Here is a 24660-nt window from a genome sequence, read left to right as displayed (position 1 = left end):
CCATTTCAAGGACAATGCCAAGTTCCCTAACATTCCTTTGTACCAAAGTTATATAAACATATGTTTCGGGTAAGAGGAGAAATACACCATTAGAAACTATTAGAAGAAAACATTAGATAGTGAGATGCATACACGTGGAACAAGCAGTCCCTGAAAAAGCAAGTGTGCTCATCTTTTAGCTATAAAAACATGCTTGAAGTCTGAATTGTGGAGTTTCATGTACTTTCTACAGTTTAAAACAAAACACAGAAGGAAATATACTTTGCTATCATGACATGTCATCCGCAAATTATATGTCTACCCCTTCAGCTTATTTTAGAAACTCTCCTCACTAATTTGCCTGTGTTTTTGAATAGCAAGTAATATGTTTTCAATCATAAAAGGTTACCGGGAAATTTTTGTGGTAAAAACTAGCCTTCTACTGGCATTAAAAATCATCGGTCTTACTGCAGTCCTTTGGGGAAAAATTTATTTTTCATCGTTGTCAAGCAGCTTTCAAACCAATTTAATAACTACTGTTCCTCAGAATGGTTGTTTACAAATCCACTAAAAAACTGATGTCACTCAAAACCACGAAAGAGGAAAAAATAGTAAGTCAGATACAAATTCTCTATAGTTTAAGAGAGATTCAAAAACTATGTAAACTTTTCTCATAAAAATAATTATCCATTGGTGTGTAAATAGACAATTGTCCACCCCAATCCATCATACAATTACTGCTTTTTTACCATTTGTATAGCAATACTAATCAAAGGATGTAGCTATTTTTTTTAAATAGTTTTATTAATTCTAATTTTTTAAAGTATTTTTCATGTAAATGTCTCGGCAGTACAATAACTACATGGCTTCTGTATATGCTCTATTGTCTTCTCTTTCACTGGGTCTCTACCTTTCACTGACCAAATCATTACCTCCAATAACACAGCAATACTGCCTTTTTCATTTTTCTTTTCCCCTATTAAGATCTATACCAACATTCCAATTAAACTTTTACCAATTACCAACTTTTCTAAAACTTAACTACAAGCATTAAAGGGAACAGAGTAGCATCAAGACCTGAACAAAAGCTTGATCAACACATTACCTGGGAGTCAATCTCTGTTGTTTGGGTTTTTTTATTTCTTTTTGCTCATTTATGAGAATAAATCTCCCTGTGCTTACTTTAAAGTTGCTTAAATTTACTTGTAAGGAAAACTTTTTTTTTCCGATGACCAACTGATGACTTTGCTTTTGCCCTCCACCTGGGCTGCTGACTATTGTCAGAGAAATCTTCCAGATCGACAGATGGAAAACTCCACCAATTTGTGGTTTTCAACCTCCGGACACCTTTCGACACTGTTTGGTGACCTTCAAAGTTGTAACAGCTTCACCTACCCCTCAAGCTGGTTCTAACACTCCTTTCACTTTCAACCATGTCTTGCCTTCTGTTTTGCAGAGAAAAATAAAATCTATTAGAAGCTACTCCAATTTCCACCAGCTTACCTACACCTACTCCCATCCTGAGCACCCTTCCTCCTGTCCCAGGAAAAGAAGTGGCCCCAGAGCTTGGGCCCCCATTCTAATTTTCTTGAGCATCTCCAGTTCCTACAAATATGCCTTTGTGGCACCTTGTCCATCTTCAAAAACAAACAATATGATGCCTTCTTTTAAAAAAATTTTATTGTATTTTTTCCATTACCACTTATGCCCCTTATGCCCCTCTCCCCCCTGCAATCACCACATAGAACACCTTCTATCAAGTCTGCGGCTTCTCTACCTAACAACTCACTCTTTCCTGCCCTTCGCAGCTATGATTCTGGAATAAATTACATCCATTTCATCCATTTCTCTGCTCACTGTAACCTGGTAACACCTAGCTTATACCAAACTCCTCGAGTCACCAACCCAATGGATCTGTCTGTCCTCTGCTGATGGGGCATGAGGCATCCTTCTAGAAACCCTCTCCCCTGATTTCTCTTCTACTGTCACTTTCTGGTTCATCTATTTCTCTTAATAACTCTTCCTCCAAGAAAGCACTCAAATGTTAGAGATGTCTGTCAGTGGGAGCAGAAATTTCAAAACAATCATTCTGAAAAATATTTAATAAAATGTAAAGCTTTGTACTGGTTCATATCTTTTAACCAAGTTATTCTACCTGTAGGAATCCATGCTAAGAAAACACTGTAATAATAATTGAAAGGAGAAATAATCCTTACACAGATGTGTTAAATGCAGTTAATTTACATTTTAATAAGATGAGATTATGCTTGAACTAATGTTAAATGAAAAAATGATGCAAAATTGTCAATACGGTGACATTTAAATTGTGTAGAAAGGATATGTGTAAATCTAAAAGGAAATATTCCAAATGTTAACTGTGATTTTCTTAGGAAATGAGAAGTGAATTAGGGGTGAACCTTACGTCTTTATGTATTTCTGTACCTTCCAAGTTTTCCGTAAGGATCGTTTACAGACTGAGAAGGAAGAAAACGTAAGTATGAGAAATATATTCAATGTGAGACTGAAACTCGTTTTGAAAGGTGGTGTTTGCCTTCACTTCTCGCTTTACACTTGCTCCAAGAGGTCATCTCCTATGCTCACGAAGCATCAAGTACCATCATAGGGAGAGGACTCTGACACCTGTGTTCCTAGTACACATCACTCTTCCGAACTTCAGAACCGTGTCTCCATGTAGTCTCTAGTATTTGTTTGATGGCCCATTAGAACCATAGCCTTGAGGATATGGCTGACCTGTTGTCTCACTTTGCACCCCATACTCCAAATGTCCTGTCCTTTAATTTAGTCTTAGTAAATAGCGCCAACAACCCCATATTCCAACTTTGTGTAAGTAGGTGAGTCAGACTACACTCTTGCTCCATTGATATCCAATCAAATACCAAGTCCAATCAGTTCTATCTTTTCAATAGCCAGGAAAACCGTGCCTCCTTCTCTCTACACACTGCCTCAGCAGTCTCACTTGTATGCTTTCAATAATTTCCTAACTGCTCTTCCTACCGCCAGCTTCTACCATGTGATAATATAGGGTGGAGCAAAAGTAGGTTTAGAGGTGTTCCTATGGAAAATCATGCAATAAGTAAAAAAATAACAACACTAGAATAACTGTTTCACAGACTCACAACTGTAAACCTACTTGTGCCCCACCCCGTAAATCCCCTTCATAATACCAGTCATTTTTCTAAAATGTAAGTCTGATCATTTGCCTTCTTCCAGTCCTTCAGTGGGTCTCTATCACCACAAAACACACTAAAATATCCTGAGCATGGGACTCGCTTGCCAACTTCCTAGTCATCCTCGCTCTGGTGCTTCCTCTGGAAAGCTTCCCTTTACCAACACCGCGCACCAGGGAGATGTGTCCCCTTCTAGCCGTTGCAGCACGCCAGCCACACCTCTGCCACAGCACGGATCCCACTGCCATAGTTATGTCCGTCACTGTCTTTCCCTCCAGATTTAGGTTAAATGTGGGCATACAATGGATTCTATGCCTCTTTGTATCTTTTAAACATAGCATATGAGGGGCGACCCCCCAAAACCCAGAATTATCTTCTGAGGGACAGGCCCCTTGTAGTACAGGCTCCCAGTAGGTGAGTGTTCTAGGAACCAATCCGTATCAGTGGACCAGCTGGTGGTGTTGTGAGAAGCTGTGTTCAGCTTCGATGAATTTTTTTTTTAAGACTCTTTCAATGCATTTGGCCCTTTCATGACTGGTGATTTCCGAGCCCACCTGCCCACACTGTGCTAAATGTTCAGTAGTTTTTGACCCAAAACAGCATGATCCCCATGCCCCACCCTCCCAATTCATCCGATCTCACCCAAAATGACTTTTTTTTGTTGTTTCTCTGAATGAAAAAGATCCTCAAAGGGAAGTGTTTTGCCAATGTGAAAGAGGTGAAACAAAAATGGCAGAAGCACTAAAAGACAAAAAAATCGATGAGTTCAAAAACTGTTTCGTGCAGTGGAAAAAATATCTCGATAGGTGTATCACATCAAATGGAGAGTACTTTGAAGGTGACTGAAGTTTAAACATGTAAGAATACATAATTTTTATAAATAAGTTGTTTTGAGGGGGTTCCCCCCTCATTAGTTAATAAGTAATTAAATGTGCTAAATGCTTAAATGAATGGTTTAGTTCACAAACAAAAAATGCACAGGATCGATTAACAAATTATGGATTCTTTTTTCACACAACTGATTCAGTACTTTAGGAATTAATATGTGCAAGATGGTAAATTTACCCAATAAATTAATGAAATGAACAAAAAGTTCAACATTATGAAATGTGGTATCTGCCTTAAGTTTATACAGTTATCCTGCGAGATGTTTAAAATATGCAGATTTTCAGCTTAAGTCATAAGAGTTTTCTCCTAGCCTTTTTTTTTTTCTCTTTGTGAGGCACACGTTTGAAATCACCATTTATAGCTACTGATTTCAAATATAAGCAAAAATTACCCTAGTTCCCTGAAAAGAGAAAAAAAAGTCAAATACTCTTTACTAGCAATGACAACTACTGGACTCAGTCCAAACTAAAGAAAAATAAATCTCATTTTCACCTAATGCAGAGTTGCTTTTCCACTCCTTCCAAACACATGGGAATTTTAGTTTATTAATGAGAATTATGAAGATCAAACCTAAAAGGGGTTATGAAGAGATAAAAAATGAATTCTGACAGAGTTAAGACTACTGAAAATTTATGAAACTTTGAAAAACAGATCTGTTCCTTGCTTAACTATTTAAAATTCCTCACGAGTGAGTCACCTTCCTCCAAAAAAAAGCAAAGTTCCACCTGAAATAAACCTGAATGCGGAGAATTCGCTCATCTAAGGATCAACTTCAGTTTCCTCCGGCCCTAAGAAGGAAATCCTTGATGAAGCCAATTGTAAACAATAAATTATCCAAAAATAATTCTTATTTCACATCAGGATAGACTACATACTTTATGCAGTGGTTGAAAGATTTAATTTGACAAACTAGTATCAGAATTAGTTTGTGCTTCCTGTCTGCAATCCAACTGAGCTAGTTAAGGAGAACCTGTGTTAAAAACGTCCCATAAATGTGCAAGTCTGAAGGCATCTGAAACTCAAAATGAAATCAGAAAGTCATCTGAAGAGAAGCCATAAATGTAGGGCAAAGGTTGAAGAGGCACAATAAAGTCTGTCACCACAGCTACAGAACTCACGCAGTGTTGAAGGGGGTGGTGGTGCTTTCCTGGGTACGAGCGCACTGGCTGAGTCCACACACTACTGAGCAGCAGGACAGACAAATGTGTATGCACATGTGTGTGAATATCGCCTCACACACATGCACACCTCCCACATTTGGCAATTGCTCTTCCAGTCTCTGCAGATCCGCTAGAGTAATGGCGTGCCTTCAGCTGATGTTAACAGAATTGTCGGTTAATCCTCATTGGCTGCAATGAGGTTTATGATGGCATTCCTAAGGTCAGAGAACTTCCAGCAGCTTCTAACTGCTTGCTGATTTTTACACTTGCTTCCTCAACCACCTCTTTGAGGCCTCCTTGCTGTCTCTTTTAAAGAGACATACTTACTGAAGTATAATATATACACATAAAAAATGCACAAATTGGAAGTGCACATCTTGACGAGTTACCACAGTGAACACACAGTGAACACACCTGTGGGGCACTCCTGTGTCGAGAGGACTACCAGCAGCCCCAGAGCCCTCTCTCCTTTAGCCTCCTCCTAATCCCTGCTCCCTCCCTCCTCTCCAAAAATAGCCATTATCCAGACTTCTAACACCACAGATTAGTGTTGCTTGTTTTTTAATTTATATAGACCGAAGCATAGAGTAGGTATTGTTTTGTGTCTCCCTTCTTTCGCTCAATGTTATGATTGTGAGATTAATTCATGCTGACACATGTAGCTGGAATGCATTCATTTTTGTTATCCAGTTATTCTATTGTATGAATACCACAATTTATTTTGCCATCCCACTACTGACGGCAACTTGTATTCTCCCTAAATTCTGGCTCTTACTCCTCATTTTCACATCTATTACAGCACTCTGCCTTTATTTCTATACTGCATACTTCCTATCACTCATTCAAAAAATTTTGTCAGCTATTACAACAAATCAAAACAGTTCTTTAGAACCCAAGCTAAATAACTGAAACAGAGGTCATGACAGTGGAAACAACACATGTTGTGAACACAGTCAGCTCAGAAAAGCGTGGCACCGACTGCTCCGAAGGAGGCTGAGGCACTGCCACACAGGGCTCCACTCCACGGTAGTCTGCAGGACCAGCTCTCCCAGCCTGAGAGTGTGTTCATTCTCATTCCCTTGTTCTCCTTTTACACCCATTTTTAAGGAGGGTATTTCAGAACAAACAGCACTACAAAGCACTGAATTGAACAGCTTTGAGCAGATATGTCTTAGTTGCTGTCATTCAGAATGTGCATACAGATGCTATTTATGGTGTTTTTGGAAACGGTGTGGGCTGTGCAGCTTTTTGGTGAGCGAGGCCACCGTACACAGGCACACAAGGACTTTGCAGGGGCATGTAGGGAGACAGGCAATTCATACAGCAAGCATGGGCACCCTGCTTACCACTGCTGCTCCGGATCCCAGTGCATCCCATCTCCCTCAAGAGTTTCATCCTTTGCATTAGACCCTCCTTTCTCTCACACATCTCTGTCCTGCCTCCTTCCCCTCATCATCTACTCACACTCAGCTCTCCAGACTTAAAAGTAACAGAAAAACAGTATCCATCTACAGCTCCCTATAGCTGTGGCCCTCTCCCCTTTCCTTCAGAGCAAGTTCTGGAAAGCCTTATCACCACTGTTTCCAGTGGTCCCCCGTCCCCACCCGCTGTTCAACCACCATTGCTGGTGTCCACCTCTACCCCTCCACTGAAACCTCTGTCACTGAAGTCGCCCATGCCCTCTGTGATGCTGTACCTGAAGGACACTTCTTCATCCTTACCTTCCCTGACATCTCTGCAGTGTTCGACTTTGCCTCCCCTGTCCCTCTTCCTTGACTTTTGTGATATCACACTGTCCTGCTTTCTTCCAACCTCTGGATGCTGCTCTTCATGATCCCATTAGTGTGCTCCCTCTGACTGTCCCTTCGACAGAGGTGTTCCTTGGGACTCAGGCCTTGGCTCTTTCTCAGACTTCATGCTCTTTTCTGATCACCTACATCTCAACAGGCAAATCCCACGGGCACCTCAATCTCGACATGACAGAAGGTGTTGATTCCTTTTTCCAATGTTTCACACAGGTAGTCAGCCCCCCCCCCCCAGTCTAGACCATTGCTCTCTGACCCACGTTCAGGTGTAAGAGGCAGCAGGGTAGTAGAAATGGGCTTTTGAAGCTCACACCAATCTGGTTTCAAATTCAAACTGCCTCTCAATTAGCTATGTCACTTTGAAAAATGTATTTTTTCCTCTCTGAATACATGCTGCACATCCATTAAATGAGTATGACACCTATCTTGTAAGACTGACTAGATTCAAAGGGATGAAAGAATGAATTTGGTTAAAAACCACCTGGCCCTGGCTGGGCAGCTCAGCTGGTTGAACACCCTGCACACCAAAAGGTTGTGCGTTTGATCCCCTGGCAGGGCACATACCTAGGTTGCAGGTTCGATCCCCTATCAGGCATACAAGAGGCAACTGATCGTTGTTTCTCTCTCACATGGATGTTTCTCTCTCACTCCCTCTCTCTTCCTTTCTCTCTAAGATCAATAAAAACATACCCTCAAGTGAGTAGCAAAAAAAAAAAAAAATCTATCTCAGTTCCCGATGACTCTTAGCTGTCCCAATCATTAGCTTCCACCACACTTTCCCTTTTATGGAAACTAGTCCTATTGCCCAGCTGCACACCATGTACAGCAGAGCTCTCTATGGGAAACCTCCAAACCCGTCGGACTGGTCTTCTCACGGTCCCTGAACACATCCTGCCCATTTACAGAGGCACTTGTACACCGAGTGTTCTTCCGGCCACTCTTACTTCATGCATACTTAAGTCTTACTCATCTCCAACACTCAGCCCAGTAGCATACCTCTACAAAGGCCCTCCTTAATCACCCAAGCTCACAGAAACATCCTCCTGGTAGAGCAGTGGTACCAACAATTTGGCACGTACTACACTACTTTATGGGGGTCATATATTTTGTCAGTGTCCCCTTTAGCCAATTACATCATTAATTTCTTATAGGGAGTTGTACACTGTCCTTAGTATACATAGTCTCTAGGAAACAGTTTAAAATAATACCTGCTGATTGGTATGAGAGGTCAATCTCCTCTGATTTGTAACAGCTGAAGGCATAAACATCCTATAATAAATTCAACTATTACTTTAAATATGTACACGGATACACAGAATCTTAGAATGGGGGACTCAGAGGCCACACAGACGGAACCTGCAGCTGCACAGCATTCCTTTACAGCACAAGAAGTCTTACGGGGGCTTCCTAAGGAGGACACACACATCCAGTGAGCGAACTTGCCGCTGCTGTTGCAGCAAATCCCCAGGACCAGAGACTCACTACGTCCTTTGGAAACCCATCTGATGTCTAGGTAGCAGCTGCTTTGTTTTTAAACAATCTCAAACTTACCAAAAAAAGTTCCAAGTATCTTCTTTCTTCCTGAACTATTTGAGAGCAGTGACTTGCTGACCTGATGCCCTACCCCCCCATCTGAGAGTACTTCCTACAAACAATGACATTCTCCTACACAACCACAACACACTTAGCGAATCAGGAAATTAACAGCTGATACATTTACTAACAATGAATCTACTACTCCCACTCAAATTCCACCTCAAGTCTCAAATTCCACAAGTCTCCTTTACATCAAAAGAATCCAGGTCAGAATCATGTTTTACCTTTAGTTATGTCTCTTTAATCTCCTTCATTGTAGAATATTTCCTCGATTTTCATGAACTCGACATTTTAAAAAATCAGTTACTTTGTAGATTGTCCTTTGGTCTGAATTTGCCAGATGTTCCCTCTGGTTAGACCCAGGTTATGCATCTTTAGCAGGAACATCACAGGGATGCTGTGTCCTCCCTGTGTCTACTCATGTGGTACACGTTCTGATCTGCTCCACTGCTGATTCTGTTCCTTTTGATCCTTATTAAGGTAGTGTCTGCCCATCTCCTTCACTACAACGCCATCCCTTCTTATCACTGATATGAATTAATGAGCATTTGGTGGGCAGATACTGAGTAAATATCTCACTCCTCACCAAATTCCAAGGTATCCATTAGTTTATGTAAGTCTGGACTCATGGTACCTATTTCAATGGGATGCTCAAACTGACCCACAAGTAGCTAGGGGGGCTCCTTCAAGCCGGTTTCTGAATCGCCACATATTCCTCCATTCTCGGAGGACGTCCTTGCTTCCTGGCACAGCAAGATCTCCCTGGATCATCTTGATTTTTGTTTTAAAGCAGAAGGGATGTCATGAAATCAAAGCTACTGTAACCTATTTTATAAAATATATTATCGTGGCGTACACACAGAACCTTTTCCTTTCAGTTTGATTTGTAACAGTCCACAGCGTGGATGAGCAGAAGCTCTGCACTCAGGATGTCTAGACCTCGACCTCTGTATCTCTTTATCTGGCTGTTTGTCTGAATCTTTTATTATATTCTTCATAATAAACTGGCAAACAAGGAAACGCTGCTGTGAGCTGCCCTAGTAAATTAATCAAACTTACTGGAAGGGTCACAGGAACCTTCAAGTTAGAGCTGGCTGGTCGGAAGCACAGGTGACAACCTGGATTTGTGACTGGTGACTGAAGTGGGGGGCAGTATGTGGGACTAAGCCCTTGACCTATTATCTCCATGTACATAACACCAAATTGTGCATATAAAATTTGTAAGAAACAGTTTCTTACTGAGGAATTGCTTGGTGGCAGTGGAAAACACACCAGAGGTTATCATGTCCTGTGTCCTGTCCCTTAAGTCATTCCTAAGTGATATAATTTCAAGTGCCTTCATCGCACTGAGCGTTCTTCTCTGAATGACCACAATTCTGCATACAAAGCTTGTTTAAAAATTATATATACCATTCCAACATTCTGCCCCTAAAATTCAAAAGAATCAGGGTTTGTTCAGGTGTCTATTCCCTTCCATATAGTCATGTGCTTCAGAAAAAGCTGTGACTATTCTAAATCAGTCATGATAACCACATTCCTTGGAACCAGGGTTTAGTGATTTGCATGTGACCAAATGCTGACCAATGAAACCAGAAGACGTCTTCCAGGAGCTTCCTAAGAAAGAGGCACAAGACAAGCAGAGGGTTCCCTCCCCCGCCCCCAGAGGTTACTGTGTTTGGATGAAATGTACGGAACTGCCGTGAATGACTATCTTCCACTACTAGCCTGAGGATAAAACTAGCACAAGAAGGGCAGGTCTGAGATAATCATCACAGACTAGTGGAGCCAGAGCCTTCAGGACTGGCCAGAGCCTCTCTGACCACAAGGCCTCTGGTTTTGTGAGAGGTTTCCTTTTTGTATGGACAGGCTTTCTTTTAGTGGCAGCTGTAACAGCATTCTGATACAGGGTGATACAGGAGCTACTCACTCCTCCAGGAGTGGTGGGATGAGCCTGAGTAGAACTTCCAAGTCTCTAGAGTTCTTGATAGAGAACTTGGTAGGTGGAAACATGGTATCAACTAGTAAGACCCTCATCTTTGGCACTCTTTACAATGTTATTTTGATTTTATATTGTTGCCCTTCGGTAGAGAACTTGAGATTTATTCATTATTTACATTGTTAGCTTTTCTATTGTTTTAACCTGTTCAGATCATTTTAAGTAAGTTTGTTTTGAGTGGGGAATAATAAAGGAAGTTAGAGAATTGCTACTTGATTACAAAGCAGTAACAAGAGAGGAAAAGTAGAAGAATAAACCAGAGCTAGCATATAGGAGAGTTTTGCTCCAGTAATAACAGTCACTGAACTCCTGAAGAATCCTGGATAAACCACATACTTTCTTCTTTCATTGCCTGAAGCATAAAATCAGGGCTGGAAAGCCACCGAAAACTGGTGGTAGCCTACTTAGTCATTACAGAGACTGATTATTTCAAATCAATAGAACACTGCTCTTGGGCTGCCTATGCCCAGGAACAGCTTTGCTATGCTACAGAGCTAGACAGGACCATTTGTATTTACTATCGTTAAGGGAAAGCAACTGCCAAGTCCACACTCCACTCACCAACTTGACAAAAACAAACACTCCGAACAGTCACCAGACCTGGGGAATTCTGGCAGCTGAATGAAAGGAAGAAAGGAAGCCCAGATGCTATCGCCCTGAAGCGATGGCAAAATGGGTGATGTGTAACGTCCTTCAGTCACTTGCCAGTGTACTGAAAGTCTGAATCCTTCATTTTCCAAGACCCTTTCACATTTGTCCCTGACTAGTGCTCCGTCATCACCTGTCCCCACTCTGCCCGGAGACTTCAGCTTCACTGGATGCTCTCCAGTTTCTGAAACACACCAGGCATCCATCCAACTGTCTGTCTGTCTGTCTGTTCTTCCTTCCTCCCTCTCTCCTGATTCTGCCTGGCCTGTACCACCCTATCCTATCTGATTCCCTCACCTGGCTCCTCCCCCTGCCAGATTCCTTATCTTTCTGGTTGCACTTAAAACCAACTTCCTCATAAAATGCCTTCTCTGTGGCATGCACACACACCGCTGCCATTTCTCCAATGAGGAACCCTGTTCCTTCCCTTTATACACTTGTTATCACTTGCAATCATTCTCTGGTTGTTTCCCAGTTTTTATGTCTCGGCAGCTGGTCCATCAGCTCCATAAGAGCAGAAACCACGTCTGTCTGGGTTGTCTCTGCACACTTAGAAAAGAATGAAGGCATGGTTGCCATCATATTTTCAAAGGCAGCTTAATGACATGGAAAAACTCTATATTATAGGAGAAAACTGTTTATAAAATTACACCTTGCATAAGCAGGGAGATTCCAAATTTTAAAACATACAGTTAGATACGTAAAAAGCTTATAAGAAATATATGAAAGTATTAACAAGGATGATGATATTTTTTGCATTGAGAAAGCTGGTGACAGAAATAATACAAAGTATGCTAAACATGCACAGCTATAACCAAAGGGTGAAAGAACAGAAAACATGTTGTAAGGATGCAGAATAAAGTGACTATCAAATAATTAAATTATCGATTTAATAATCAAAACAGAACTAAGAACACTGATTTTTTTGGGTAAGTTATGATACATTTGTTAATATACCAGTCAGCTCACATTACAGTCACACCCCATTTGGCTTTAACAGAACACAACCATGGAGTGACGGTGGTTCCAACCTGGCTGCGTATGAGACTCACCTGGGCATCAACAAGGCTTAGTAAATCAAAAGGGCCAGTGGTAGAGCCCAGGGAATCTGTACAATTTTAAAGCTGGGTAGTTCTGACACAAAGCCAAACTGGAGAACCCTCAGCCTAGGATAAATCAAGAAGTTAAAGAAGAGGTTCCATTTCAGTAAAGGTTTCAGACAAAAGAGGAACCTAAGAGACAGGGATGCAAACAAACAAACAGCAATAGCTTCTGCCCAAAGCAGCTGCCCACCGCAAATCAGCAAACAATCATAAAGGGCACACGGTGTGGAAAAATGCACTCGGCATGCTTTGGTGTGTTCCAACCACACGAATAATTCAAATACCAAGGGCAGCAATAGGTTTTTGAGTAGTACCTTACCCAATCAGAACTCAGCCTTGGCCTACATGCCTTTCTAGCCAAACATGTCAAAGCAATCGAAAAATACCTCTGAGCAGGGAAGATAAAAAACAGACATTTCAAAACTCCTGTCCAACAGCTGAGAGACACCCAGTACAACCCCCCATCTTCATCAGATACATCAGTTCCTTCTTCACACTCTCTTCTGTGAGCTCATCCTGGGGCAGCTCGGATTCGTAAATGAGGAGGGGAAAGAGCACTCACTGGGAGGAACACTCAAAGAGACAACAAAGTTAGCCATATGCTCTAAAACATTAAATTGTTTGGACCAATTCAGACAAAACATTACACACATCTCATCAAAGGCATGCAAACAACTGTTGAAAACTGTGGTCATGATGATCTAAGTCATTAAGAAAAGAAATCAGGTCATATTTTTCATATGCGGTTTCAGGAGCAAAAATGAGTGCCCCTGATGTGTTAAGAGCAATGACCCGCCTGTCATCTGATTTAATGAAATAACCTTGTAATGTAGGGACCAGTACCATTTTAAGATGGGGCAACAGAGGCTCAGAAAACAGAAATAAATTGTTTGAGCCACACAGTATGTAGTAGAGCCATGTGGAAGTTTGGACAACTGAAATAATCCCTTTGCTCATTATTTTAGGCCGTGCTGGCACTGCTCAAATCATTTCAGTCAGGGACATTTCTGTGTGTGTGGGAGTGTATGTGCGTGTTTATCAGGGTAAAAGCCATCTGGATAACAATCACCTAGACCAGTGGTTTTCAAACCGTTTTTTCCAACATGATGGCGTTTTTTCCTGAAACAAAAAGTCCTTGAAACACCAACTGGTAGAAGCACAGATGTTCAATGGAAAGCTGCCAACAGCAGGGGTCTGAAGCCCTCCCTACTCCACTCCTACCTAGAACCCAAGAGTGCTCCTTAGTACCTCCATGGCCTGGGACACCACAAAATAAGCGCAATTAAAAAAAAATAGCACACATCTAAATAAGCTTAGTCACTGGGTTTGCTGTATAAAAGCATGTCCTTTAGACGATTTCAACCAAGAGTACAAAGCTATACAAAAGCATCACAATGATGGTGAAAATGAAGTGAACTGGCTAAGGAAAGCAACAACAGAAGACAGAGGACGTTACAGTACCACTGCAGTATGGTCTCCCCCTTGTATGGTATCAGGCATCAAGTGTCTGAGTTCTACAAGTCTTTGAAAGAAAATAAAATGTCCACCATTTCACAAAGACCCCAAATATATTTCAGTTTTTTTTTAAAGAGTAATGGCAGTTTTACCATTATCTTCCCAAAGACCAGAGTTACAACAGAAAAATCAGATTATATAATGATATAAAACACATATATAAAGTACAGTAAGTACATAGTTCAGGCAGGAATCATAAAGGCAGAAATGTCGTGCATTTATCTATTTATTCATTGGTAGAGGTGAAAACATTCTGTCCTTAATGCCTGGAAACAAGCCTCAGAGATAAGGAAGGCTTAGTCCTTGCCCTGGGGACTAGAGGGAGGACACCAATGTGAACTTCACAGGACAGGCTGAGTGTGGTGAGAAACTCTTCACAGTTTACTTACTGATACTTAAACTACTCTAGAGATTTGTTGGTTTTCAGGGTTGGTTTTTTAGGAGTTTTTCTGGATAAAGTCTTCTTCACTAAGGGAGCAGAGGCTGCAATGGCAGGTCAGGCTAACTCAATGTCATTATTGAGCACTCTTCTTATATGTAACTTACAATCATCAAGACGTCTATAAAAGCCAAAACTGAAATCACCAATTTGGGGTTACCCAAAGTAAGTGTAAGGTTTTTAATGGAGTTTGACCTTTTTTAATGGACTGTAAAATTTTTCTCCACTTGATACTGAACATACAGCAGTGGTTTGAGATAGAGCCGTCAGGACCGCCTGACCCCACTACAGAGGACCCTCCACTGTACAAATAACTCAAAGCAGACTTTGTGGGCAGAGGGGGTAAAACTACTTGCTTCATTGTTTTAGATGAAGCCATTTGTAAACCAATTCATTTGCTTCTATGTGACCCTTGAATATACATAAAAGTGGTAATTTACCCTCAAGTCTTAGGTCTGTGACTGTGGAAGGTACACGGAGAGGAGGAAGAAAAGCAGAGCTGTGCTTGTGCCTTGGTGTATCTTCTTCCACTTACCCCGTTAGTTTGTTTGTTTGTTTGTTTGTTTGTTTTTTAGAATCCTGAACTGGCTTGTGACTCTTTTGGAAAAAAGCTATGGTCAGCAATAAACAATTGTATTAAAGCAAAATACTGGGTTGGTCAAAGAGTTCATCCAGTTTTTTCCATATGATGGCTCTAGTAGAGCTTAGTTGTCTTTAACTTCATTCAAACAATTTTGTTAGATTGTATTGTGACAGATGTCATATCAGGATGCATTTAAAAACAACTTAGCAAAATTGGTGAATTTCTGTGCAGCCATTTTAATATTGAAGATGGAAGAAAATACACATTTTCTGTGTATTATACACCTTATTATTTCAAGAAAGGTAAAAACACAACTGAAATGCAAAAATAAAGACTTATGCAGGATATGGAGAAGGTGCTGTGACTGATCAAATGTGTCAAAAGTGGTTTGTGAAGTTTCTTGGTACTACTGACATTTTAGCCAAATAATTCTTTGCTGTGGGGCTGGCTGGCTCATGCACTGGAAGATGTTTAGCAGCATCCCTGGCCTCTACCCACTAGAAGCCAATAGTTGACATAATCAAAATATTCAAATCAATAAAAGTTATTGGTGAAAATGAAAAAGTGTCTTTTATTTTAATTAAAAAAAAACTAAAAGCACTTTTGGCCAACTCAATGGATTTTTACTAGAATTAATGCTTTAACCTTACTAAGGTGAAATTCACTTCTATACTATACATCAAGGAGGCAAAATGTGGGGAGGGGGAGGAAGGAGATTTTATTCAGCCACAACAGTAACTTGTGCTAACTTGTGCCCATGAGCAGGTATGCTTGGACACATAACCTGGGGTATCTTCAAGGGTGAGCCCGGGACAATGAGGAGACTGGAAGGTGGGCAAAGTATCAAGGAGGACCACCTGGTGCTCTGGAATTCCTTCTCCATCAAATGAAGTCACGTGTCAGAACAAGACCTTTCCTTAATAATGGTCTGTTTCCAAAAAGTAGACCACTCCTCCTTTACCAATTAGGCATGAGAAAATTTCCATTTTCTTTTCTAGGTCCAAAGGTAAAACAGACTTTTTTTTAATTGAGCAGAGATTTTCCTCTGGCACTTTCTTTCCCTCTCTGTCATCAGGGCCTGCCTCCCCAAGAATGGCTGAGTCACACAATGAGTATGTCCTGCCCATTCCCCTTCCCATTTGAGTGCAGTTCTCCATCCCAGATCCACCTTATCCCTGAACAGCTGTATGATACAAATTCTTTCTCATTCATCTCATCTGGCATGAGAAAGAACGGATGGAGCTAATTTACATTAACCTGTCTGTGCTGCACTAGAAGTATGCGACTTTTTAGGAGGATTCTTATCAACCTAACTCAAATTTTAGGTGGGAGAATTTGGGGCAGCAGGAGACAAGAATGGAAAAAAGAGCACACTACATGGAGGGATGTATTTTTGAGCAATGGCAGCTGGCAGGTGGCATGGCCAGGCCACTCATGCTGAGAGCGGGTGAAGAGGAGGTTAGGATGATGGGGGCCGCTGGGTAGTGGGGGCCATGGGGAAAGGCTGTTTTCCAATGAGAGACTACCTCCCACAAGGGTCTGCTCGGGTTCTACCTCTTGACAAAGCATCTTCTGCCTACTCCTGATCCCATTTTCTCTTTTTCTGAATTCCCTTGGAACTCTAGTACATCACGTAGGTACAATTCCTAATTATACTGTCACCAGTTCTTATCTGTAAAAATGTATGTTGATTCCGTCACTCCAGGAACCCCTTAAAATAACTATCTACACTATTCATTTTGGCTCCATAATATTTTATTTTATGTTGATCCATTCATGGAAGGCAACTTTTACTCCCAATTAAGCTATACCCCAAAGAGTAACTCTGTAAAAAGTAACCCTCACCAAAGTACCCAACACAATAAGCAAGAATTCAAGCACATAGTTGCCAGCTTTAAAGCCAGATTATATTAAAAATATATAAGGTCTATAGTTAAAAAGGAAACAAGTTACATATTAAAACAAACAAACCAACCAAAAGACTTTACACTTTAAGTTCATCACCCAGCTACAGTGCCTGGGGTTTTCAGGCACTAACACTGCCAACCTTCACGAAAGCAGAGAAGAGTGACATGCAGAATAAAATATTTTGCAAGTTTTTTAATGTGAATTACAGATATCCTTTTCCAAAGGGTTGAAAACGATTTTCAGAAATGAAACTGGGTTGTCCAGGTGGGGAGGATTAGGAGCATGTGGAGGGTGACAGTTATGGAGAGAAACTGGAATAGTGAAGATGCTTGGCCCACAGGGCTGCGCCGGAGGGCTGAGGAGAGGGACGTGGACAGCGACCCACTGAGTTTTAGCTCTGCTACGGGTACCACGTCGGGTGTTTTACAGGTGCTACAATTTAATCTTCACAATAACATATCATCTTACAGAGGAGGAAATAGAGGCTCGAGGAGGCAAACTAGCTTGTCCAACACCACCTAGGTGGTAGGGGGTGGACAGAAACAGGATAAGGTCCACATCGGTCTGTCTGCAATTTCCACAGGGTACTACTGAAGACCACAGGGTCTGTCTTGCTCTTTGCACAAGGTAAGCCCAATCCCTTCTAGGGCATTTTTCATCCTTACCTCCCAAACAAACCAAAGCAAATAAATCTGCCTTCATGAGGAAGGAAGAAGGGAAAATAAATCTTTAGCAGCTACAGGGTCAGGGCGGGGAAGTGAGGCCATTTGGGAAGGATTCAGAAAGATAGTCATCATCAGCTGGTCGAGAATTATGTACCAACACTGACAAGGTACTTTTCACACATCATGTGATTTCATCCCATAACCCTGAAAAACAATCATTTTATACAGGATAAGGAAACTGAGGCTTAGGCAACTTAACTTACCCTACGTCTCAATGCGAAAACAAGTCAAAGTGAAGTGGGATTTGAACTTGGTCAGTGAGGCCTCACAGACTGTGCTCTCTCCACTGCTCCATTACAAGCATGTTCTCCCTTCTCTGCGTCCCATAAATGCCCAAAACTAACATTCTGGAAAACTGTTCTATTAAGAGATGTAACCATTAATTATATAGCAATTGAACTGAAACAAGCCTGCTTCCCACAGGAAATAAAACTGTCATCTCAACCAAGGAATGTAATAGACAAAAAGAGAGAGAGGCCTATAGTGTACATTTTAAAATGCTCTTACCCTCTGCACGCATTTATGGCTACAGCTGACATTTTTATAGGCTTGTCAGTGAGGCTCGTCAACAGCTCATCTACCCAGCAGGGCTGGTGCCACCACTGACAGCAGTTTCCCAGTAGATCGACTCGGCAGCGGTTGCGCAATGACACAATGATCCGATCCGGTCCCAACAGCAACACAGTGATGGTGACAGTGATGGATGCCAGGGAAATGTTTTCAACTGGGGCCAGTCCTTGAGAGAGGGTCCTTTTTGCTGAGATGGCTCAGACGCAGGTGAGAATGTCAACAAACAGCTCCCCGAAGTCAGGTAATTCACAGTGCAGACAACACAACCAAGGGTCACTAAAGAAACACATTTCTACACCAGAGTCACCCTTTTTGTCTCCAAGTTAAGCAAAAACCCAAAGCTCATCTCTTCAATGTAGAAATAGAACCCTTCAGCAATATGCAGTGAAATGCACCAGTAGCAACTTCTGAGGACTTGATTCCACCCACATCTGGCTCTATTTGGGAGCTAAATTCAGCAGAAGTCTCCAGGGTCAATAAATGACCCTGAATAAAAATAGCCTTGGAAATCTGTCATGGAGTAGGAAAGGAAACAGGACGGCAGGGTGATTCACTCCAAATGGCAGCTCCAAAACCCAAATTCTCATTTCTGTCCCAATACGAAGCCAATGTGCAAAACAGGCATGGAGCAAACTGTCCTTTTCCGAAGGCCTCTAAAAGTGGTTGCCAAAGAATTCCACATGGAAGCCAGAAAGATTTAGTGTGCCATTCACCTCTCCTATAAATCTAACTCGAGTTACTTCTAACTAGGACTCTGAACCAATCGCAGATTTATACTTGCCTGAAGACCACCCAGAGTATCTAAGGTTTTGCCCCTGGCAAGCAGGAGGGATCCTTCATCCCACCAAATTTTTCCAAATGATGCAAGAGTCGCAGAGAGAGAGGACAGAAGTGGTGTGCTGAGCGTGTGTGTGCCCGTTCACGGCCTTTCTGCAAACTCTACAACTCATTCCTCCTGTCCCCCACACAGTTGAACTGTATTAAAATACAATAAGTACAATACTTTGTACTTATTGAAGACTGTGTTTTTAAAATTAAGGATTCCACTGGTTGAAGGACAATCAGCCAGTATGTGACTGCTTCGGCAGTAACGCACTTTAAGATGGAGCGAACACATGGGTGCGAAATTCTGCAGCACGACAAAAAACACAGAGAGACCAGAGATGCGAGAGCATCACAGCCACTTGCTCTGTTCCCTTCCAAAGCCCAGCACCTAATATTGCATTCATCATTTCTGTGTCTTTCTTAAAGATGGTCCCCACCTCCTCTGCTGTCATGAGTTTCCAGGGACCACGAAACCTGGATCCATCTCTGGACAGGCTCTCTGTCTTTGAAGACAATCTGGTGGGGAGGCAGACGTGCAGATAATAATGATACAGTACGACAAATGCTCTCTAACAGTGTGACCAAGTGTCCATGTATCCTGGGAGCGCAAGTAAGAGTATAATCAACCCTGACTTGACTTCTCAGAGAATGAGTAAGAGTGTGACAGGCGGGGAGCGAGGGGAGAGATGGGGGAGAACATTCTAAGAAAGTGAGAGCAGCCTGGGCCCATGGTTCTTGAATGGGTTCTCAAATGGGGACCATTTCTCCCCTCCCCCAGGGGTCTTCAGCAGTACACGGAGACATTCTGGTTGAATAAATGGGAGTGGGGTGGTGCTACTGGCACCTGGGGGGTAGAAGCCCAAAATGCTGCTAAATATCCTACAATGTGCAGGATATAAGTGTGTGTGTGTATATATATATATATATATATGTCAAAGGTATAAAAGACATAATTGTATTTGGCTTAAAGTGAGAAGCTACCTGTAGCTTGGGCAAAGTGCTTTAAATGACTGCTTTTATGAAAGAGAAAAGCTGGTAAGAAAAGAGGGGAGGAAAAAATTACATTACTAAGGAGCCAAAAAATAAGGTCAAGCTGATCCCTTATTCTTACAACTGAAAGCACCAGCAACAAAGTTAGAAATGTAACTCGCATTGGACTCCTGGAAGCCTACGGTGTATTTCTTTGTCCTATGAAATGAAAGGCACCGCTCCCAGGGATGCTGTCCTCGGCTCAAGTCCACTCCAGAGCAGCGGCCTGCATTCCTCCCTTCACGTGGATGGCTGGGTGAGGAGTGAGGAGCACAGTGAGGACCAGGCATTCCACGTGGCTCACCCTGGCAGGACTCTTACTTCGACAGAGGACGGGGTGCAAAGCTGCTGTGAATACTGGAAACACTTGTGTACAGGAATGGCCTCAGTAAGGACAAAAGGAACCAGGGGGCTCCAAGTCCAAAAAGGAAGTGGCTACAAGGGAAACAGAATATGGTGGGGAGGCCACGGTCAGGGCTTCGAGTAGCCATCATTAAGGTTATTAGCAGGAACTAGGCCTGACGGTGAAGGCAGGAGGTGCTGGTGCAGGAATCTTACCCCTGCACGTAGATGCTTGAAAATGGAGTGAGGAGCTGACCACCACAGCCAAAACCACCAGCACCTCCACCTCCACCTCCTCCAAGAGTCCAAAGCACAGAACAAATCACCTCTAGCAAGAGACTTCTGGGAGGGAAAGGCAGCAGCCCTCAAGAGACTAGCAGTTGTGGACATAAAGGTAAGAAATAAAAACCGAAGCTCCTTCTTATAGGTACTAACTCACACTAATCCACATCACCCTTTAATCTTGCCTTATCCAGACTCACAAGCATAGACACCTACCTAAGTCAATTTTTAAGAACAGTAAGGCGAAAGTTGTATCAATTGTAGCAGATATCTAAAAATCAAGCTTCAGTTCCAATCAAAAAAAGAAGGCCAACATAGCAGCAAAATAAGATAATTCTAAATGGACAATCATAAAAGCTACAAAGCAAGAAAGGAAGCATTCCCTTTCTTCCTATGAAAAAAGGCTGTCCTTGGAATGTACTATGTGCCCCCCCATTAGGCTGGGTGCTGCTGTCAAAAAAATTAAAGGTTAGATAATCCCTGAAACAACTGTAGGTGGAGAGCAAAAGACAGGACATTCCAGACAGAGAGGGGCTGCCTTAGCTTGGGGAAGCCAGGGATGACCGAGTGCATGCACACCTATTACTGAGAGATGGAATATACTCAAATTTTGTCTAGATGCAACCATAAACATACACATGGTACAGCCTCACCACCCATGTTCCAGGAGATGAAAACACCTGCAGTGGGTTTCTGGAAAGTAAACCAAGTGTCCCAGGGTCACAACAGCTCAAGCAGCTAAACACTGAAAAAGTCTGCAGGGGTATCAGGGTGACCAGAAGTTCAGACTATCAAAGAGAAGACTGCTTTCCACCTGGGTTTTCAGGGTCTACAGCTGGAGAGGAGGACAGGGCACCGCTACCCTTCGCTGGGGTTGTGTTTACAGATACTGGGAATGGAGTGCTCCCAACTTAGAAGTCAATCATGAGCAATCATTGAATCTGTATAATTAGAACTGCAGCAAATTCTAAGAGCTGTCAAGTACTCACACAAAGGAGACACACACATGCACATCTGAATGCCCAGCATCTTGACTGACTTGGTAACTGGGTGTAAAGGTAGATCTAGAAACCTGGGCATTAGCCAAGGGTTGTGCTAATGAGAACTGGTGATTCCTCCTACAACTCCTTCCCCTCCAGATAATTTATTCGTTATCACCCAGAGCAGGCTTTCACTCCTCCACACATCTCTCTGCTCAAGCCACTTTACCCATCTGGAATGTTCTCCACCTAGACAAATCCTACCCACTCTTTGTAATGCAACTTCTCTCCTCCTCAAAAGTGTTCTAAGCCAGCCTAAAGCATCTCTCCCTCGTATGAACTTCCAGAACAATGAACCCATACAACTGCGTGGCAAAGAATCACCTAAGCTCTACAAAGCTTAATTAGATCTTCTAACTCTTCTATTGTTTTCTTCGCCTATTATTTAAACAACAGAAATTTTCACCTTTCTCCGTCTTCACTGACATGACCCCTCTTTGAGAGGCAAGGAGCACATCTTATAGTTCTCTGACTCTTCCCACCCTACTCCTAGAGCACCTCACACGATGTCAAATTAAAGTGCCAAGTTCTCTTCCCTGTGCATGGGAGTTAAGTTTGGCTCACATTAAAAATTGTTCTTAAGATTCAAACCTCACACTTAGACACTCTGTAACCAACGATACATGAAAGCAAAGGAGACTATATATGAGCACTGAAAAATCCTGAAGATCCTCATTATTTTACAGATGAAGAAACTCACACATGCTGACTGAGGTGTCTTTATAATAGGCTGGTGTAGAAAATCAGTTCTGTGCCCCTGGGTATATTCTCCAGGGTGCAAGGAAATCTGGCCAAGAGCAGATGAAGACTCTACGGGGTTTGCAATTGAAAAGATTAAAAAGTTTTAAAATGTAAAGCTCTGGCTGGTATGGCTAAGAGGATTGAGCGCCAACCTGCAGACCCAAAGGTTGCAGATTCAATTCTCAGTTAGGGCACTCACCTGGGTTGTGAGCCAGGTTTCTCTAGTTGGGGGTGAGGGAGAGGCAACCAATTGTTGTTTCTCTCCTTTCTCCCTCCTTTCTCCCTCTCTAAATATAAATAAATAAAATCTTTTTAAAAATTTAAATTGAGGCTAGCAGGGGTAATTAGTTAAGCACTTAAACCTAGATTATGATTTTCACTTTATAAGCGTATGGTGTGATATTTAGCTATAAGCCTAACCAGAAATGGGGCTAGAACTTTCAGGAAACACACACACACCGAAGCTCTGTTATTTTTGAAACTCTATTTACTGGATATTTTTTAACTACCTTAAAGCTCTGCTTACATATTACTCTATCAAAAGATAACTAATCACATGTAGAACACTTTCTACAATATATTCGTCTTTGGAAGCCTATTTGGGGCGTTGAGTTGTAACTGTGTTTTCAAGGATGTCAATAACACAAGGGCTCCATCCATAACTCCTTGAAAAAACTGAAACCATGAATGCCTTGTCAAATTCAGACAGTTTATCTTGGCACTGGCAAGCCGAGCAGTCTCTTCGATGTCTGGAAACGTGTCTAATTACGTTTAGAGAGTAACTAAAAAATAGCCAGTGTCCTGGAACAGACAGCTCAGGGATCTCTCCAAAGCATCCTGAGTGACGTGATGGAACCACGCCAGGCCGTGGGGGGAGGGGGAGAAGAAGGTAGAGAAAAAGAAAAGCAGCAAGTGTGGAATCGGGACGAGACCCTAGCCTCTCTGCTAAATAACCCTCCAGTCTTCCCAGAACTTCGGGGCCGCCACGATTCTTCCTAAAGTTAGTTTCCTTTACTTTTGTTTCCATTAGGTCACCCGGCCCGCCCACATCATTTACCTGGGGTAGCGCACTAGCCAGCTCTGCCCCGAGCGCTAACTCCAGCTCCGCACACCCCTTACACCTCCCCCGCACCATCCTCGAGTCCGGACAGCACCCCATCTCAGGAAGGCGCACCCCTCGAGCTCGGCACGCCCCTTACACCAGATGCGGCCGCGCCCCGGACGCCCTTTCTCGGGAAAGAGCCCGGGATACCCCATTCCGCTCGCACTCCAGCCCTCGAGCTCGGCGCGCCCCCGCACCCAGCCGCACCGCAGGGGCGCCCCCTCTCGGGAAAGCGAAGGCTCCGCCACTGCGCACCGCAGCTCCGCCCTCACCTGAGTCGGAGGTTGGCCATAAACTCGGGCATGGAGACAGTGTCCATCAGCACGAAGTCCGCCTTGCCGAACTCCAGGCTCTCCTGCTCCGCCATGGCGCCGGCTTACAAGCTCAGGTGGGCGCCGACTGGCTCAGGTGGGAGTGTTGGGGCCGCGGGGGCCGGTCCGGGGGCGCTCGGCGAGGTCGGGCGGGGCCGGGGCGGGGCGCGGGGCTGTGGGCTGCGGGGGCTCCTCCGGGCGCCGCTCGGCGGGTCTGGGCCGGACAGAGGCCGCCTCGCTGCTCCTCGGCGCGCTCTCGGTCGGCGCGGCACACCCGGCAGTTTCCGCTTCTCCCGCGGCAGCTGCCTGGCGCTGTGGGGGACGGGACACCGAGACGGAGACGGCGGCGGCTGGTCCCGCCTCTGGCCTTAGTCTGGCCACGGCCCCGCGGGCGCCCGCCCCGTCCCGCCCCGTCTCGCCCCGCCCCTGCCTCTCCGGCTCCGCCTCGCCCCGCCGACTGAGGAGCCCTTTCGCGGCGGCGCAGTCTTCAGCCTCCACACCTGGGCGGCGCGCTCACGCTGAATGGGCGGCGGGGACGCGCGCCGGGCCGGGCTCGGCGGCAGGGCTGCAGCGCCCTCTGGGGACTGGCGCTGGAATCTCTGGAGGGAGGTGCCGAGGAGTGTGGACGTAAGAGGGTGGGTGGGATCAGGTTTCCAGAGTTGCCCGCCTCCTGCTCTTGCTTGGTAAATGCCAACAAAGTTACGAAAGTAGCTTGCGGACCTTTTCACGAGGATAATTCATTATGATTCTGTCACCCAGCAGCGAAGCCCACTTCTGCCCCTCTGCTCACATGCTCTCCATCCCTGAAATGATGTTTCACGCTTAGACTGAGAGAATAATAATAGCTAACATATGGATGAAAATAAAAATGACCAGAGAACTTAA

General features: G+C 43.4%; 1 protein-coding gene across 1 annotated transcript in view; it reads right to left on the bottom strand.

Moving 5' to 3' along the window:
- MYO1D (myosin ID) overlaps positions 1–23831 on the bottom strand; it is a 334697-nt gene extending 310866 nt beyond the window's left edge. The window contains exon 1 of the mRNA XM_053655662.1: positions 23737–23831. Coding sequence (XP_053511637.1) covers positions 23737–23831 — 95 coding nt within the window. The remainder of the gene's footprint in view (positions 1–23736) is intronic.
- Positions 23832–24660: the final 829 nt, after the last annotated feature.

Source organism: Artibeus jamaicensis, unplaced genomic scaffold (assembly GCF_021234435.1).
Source record: "Artibeus jamaicensis isolate MK-2021 breed Jamaican fruit bat unplaced genomic scaffold, CSHL_Jam_final contig_1998, whole genome shotgun sequence".
In the NCBI taxonomy this organism is placed as follows: Eukaryota; Metazoa; Chordata; class Mammalia; order Chiroptera; family Phyllostomidae; genus Artibeus; species Artibeus jamaicensis.
The sequence above is the reverse complement of the archived record's forward strand: the minus strand, read 5'-3'. Positions and strand labels throughout refer to the sequence as shown.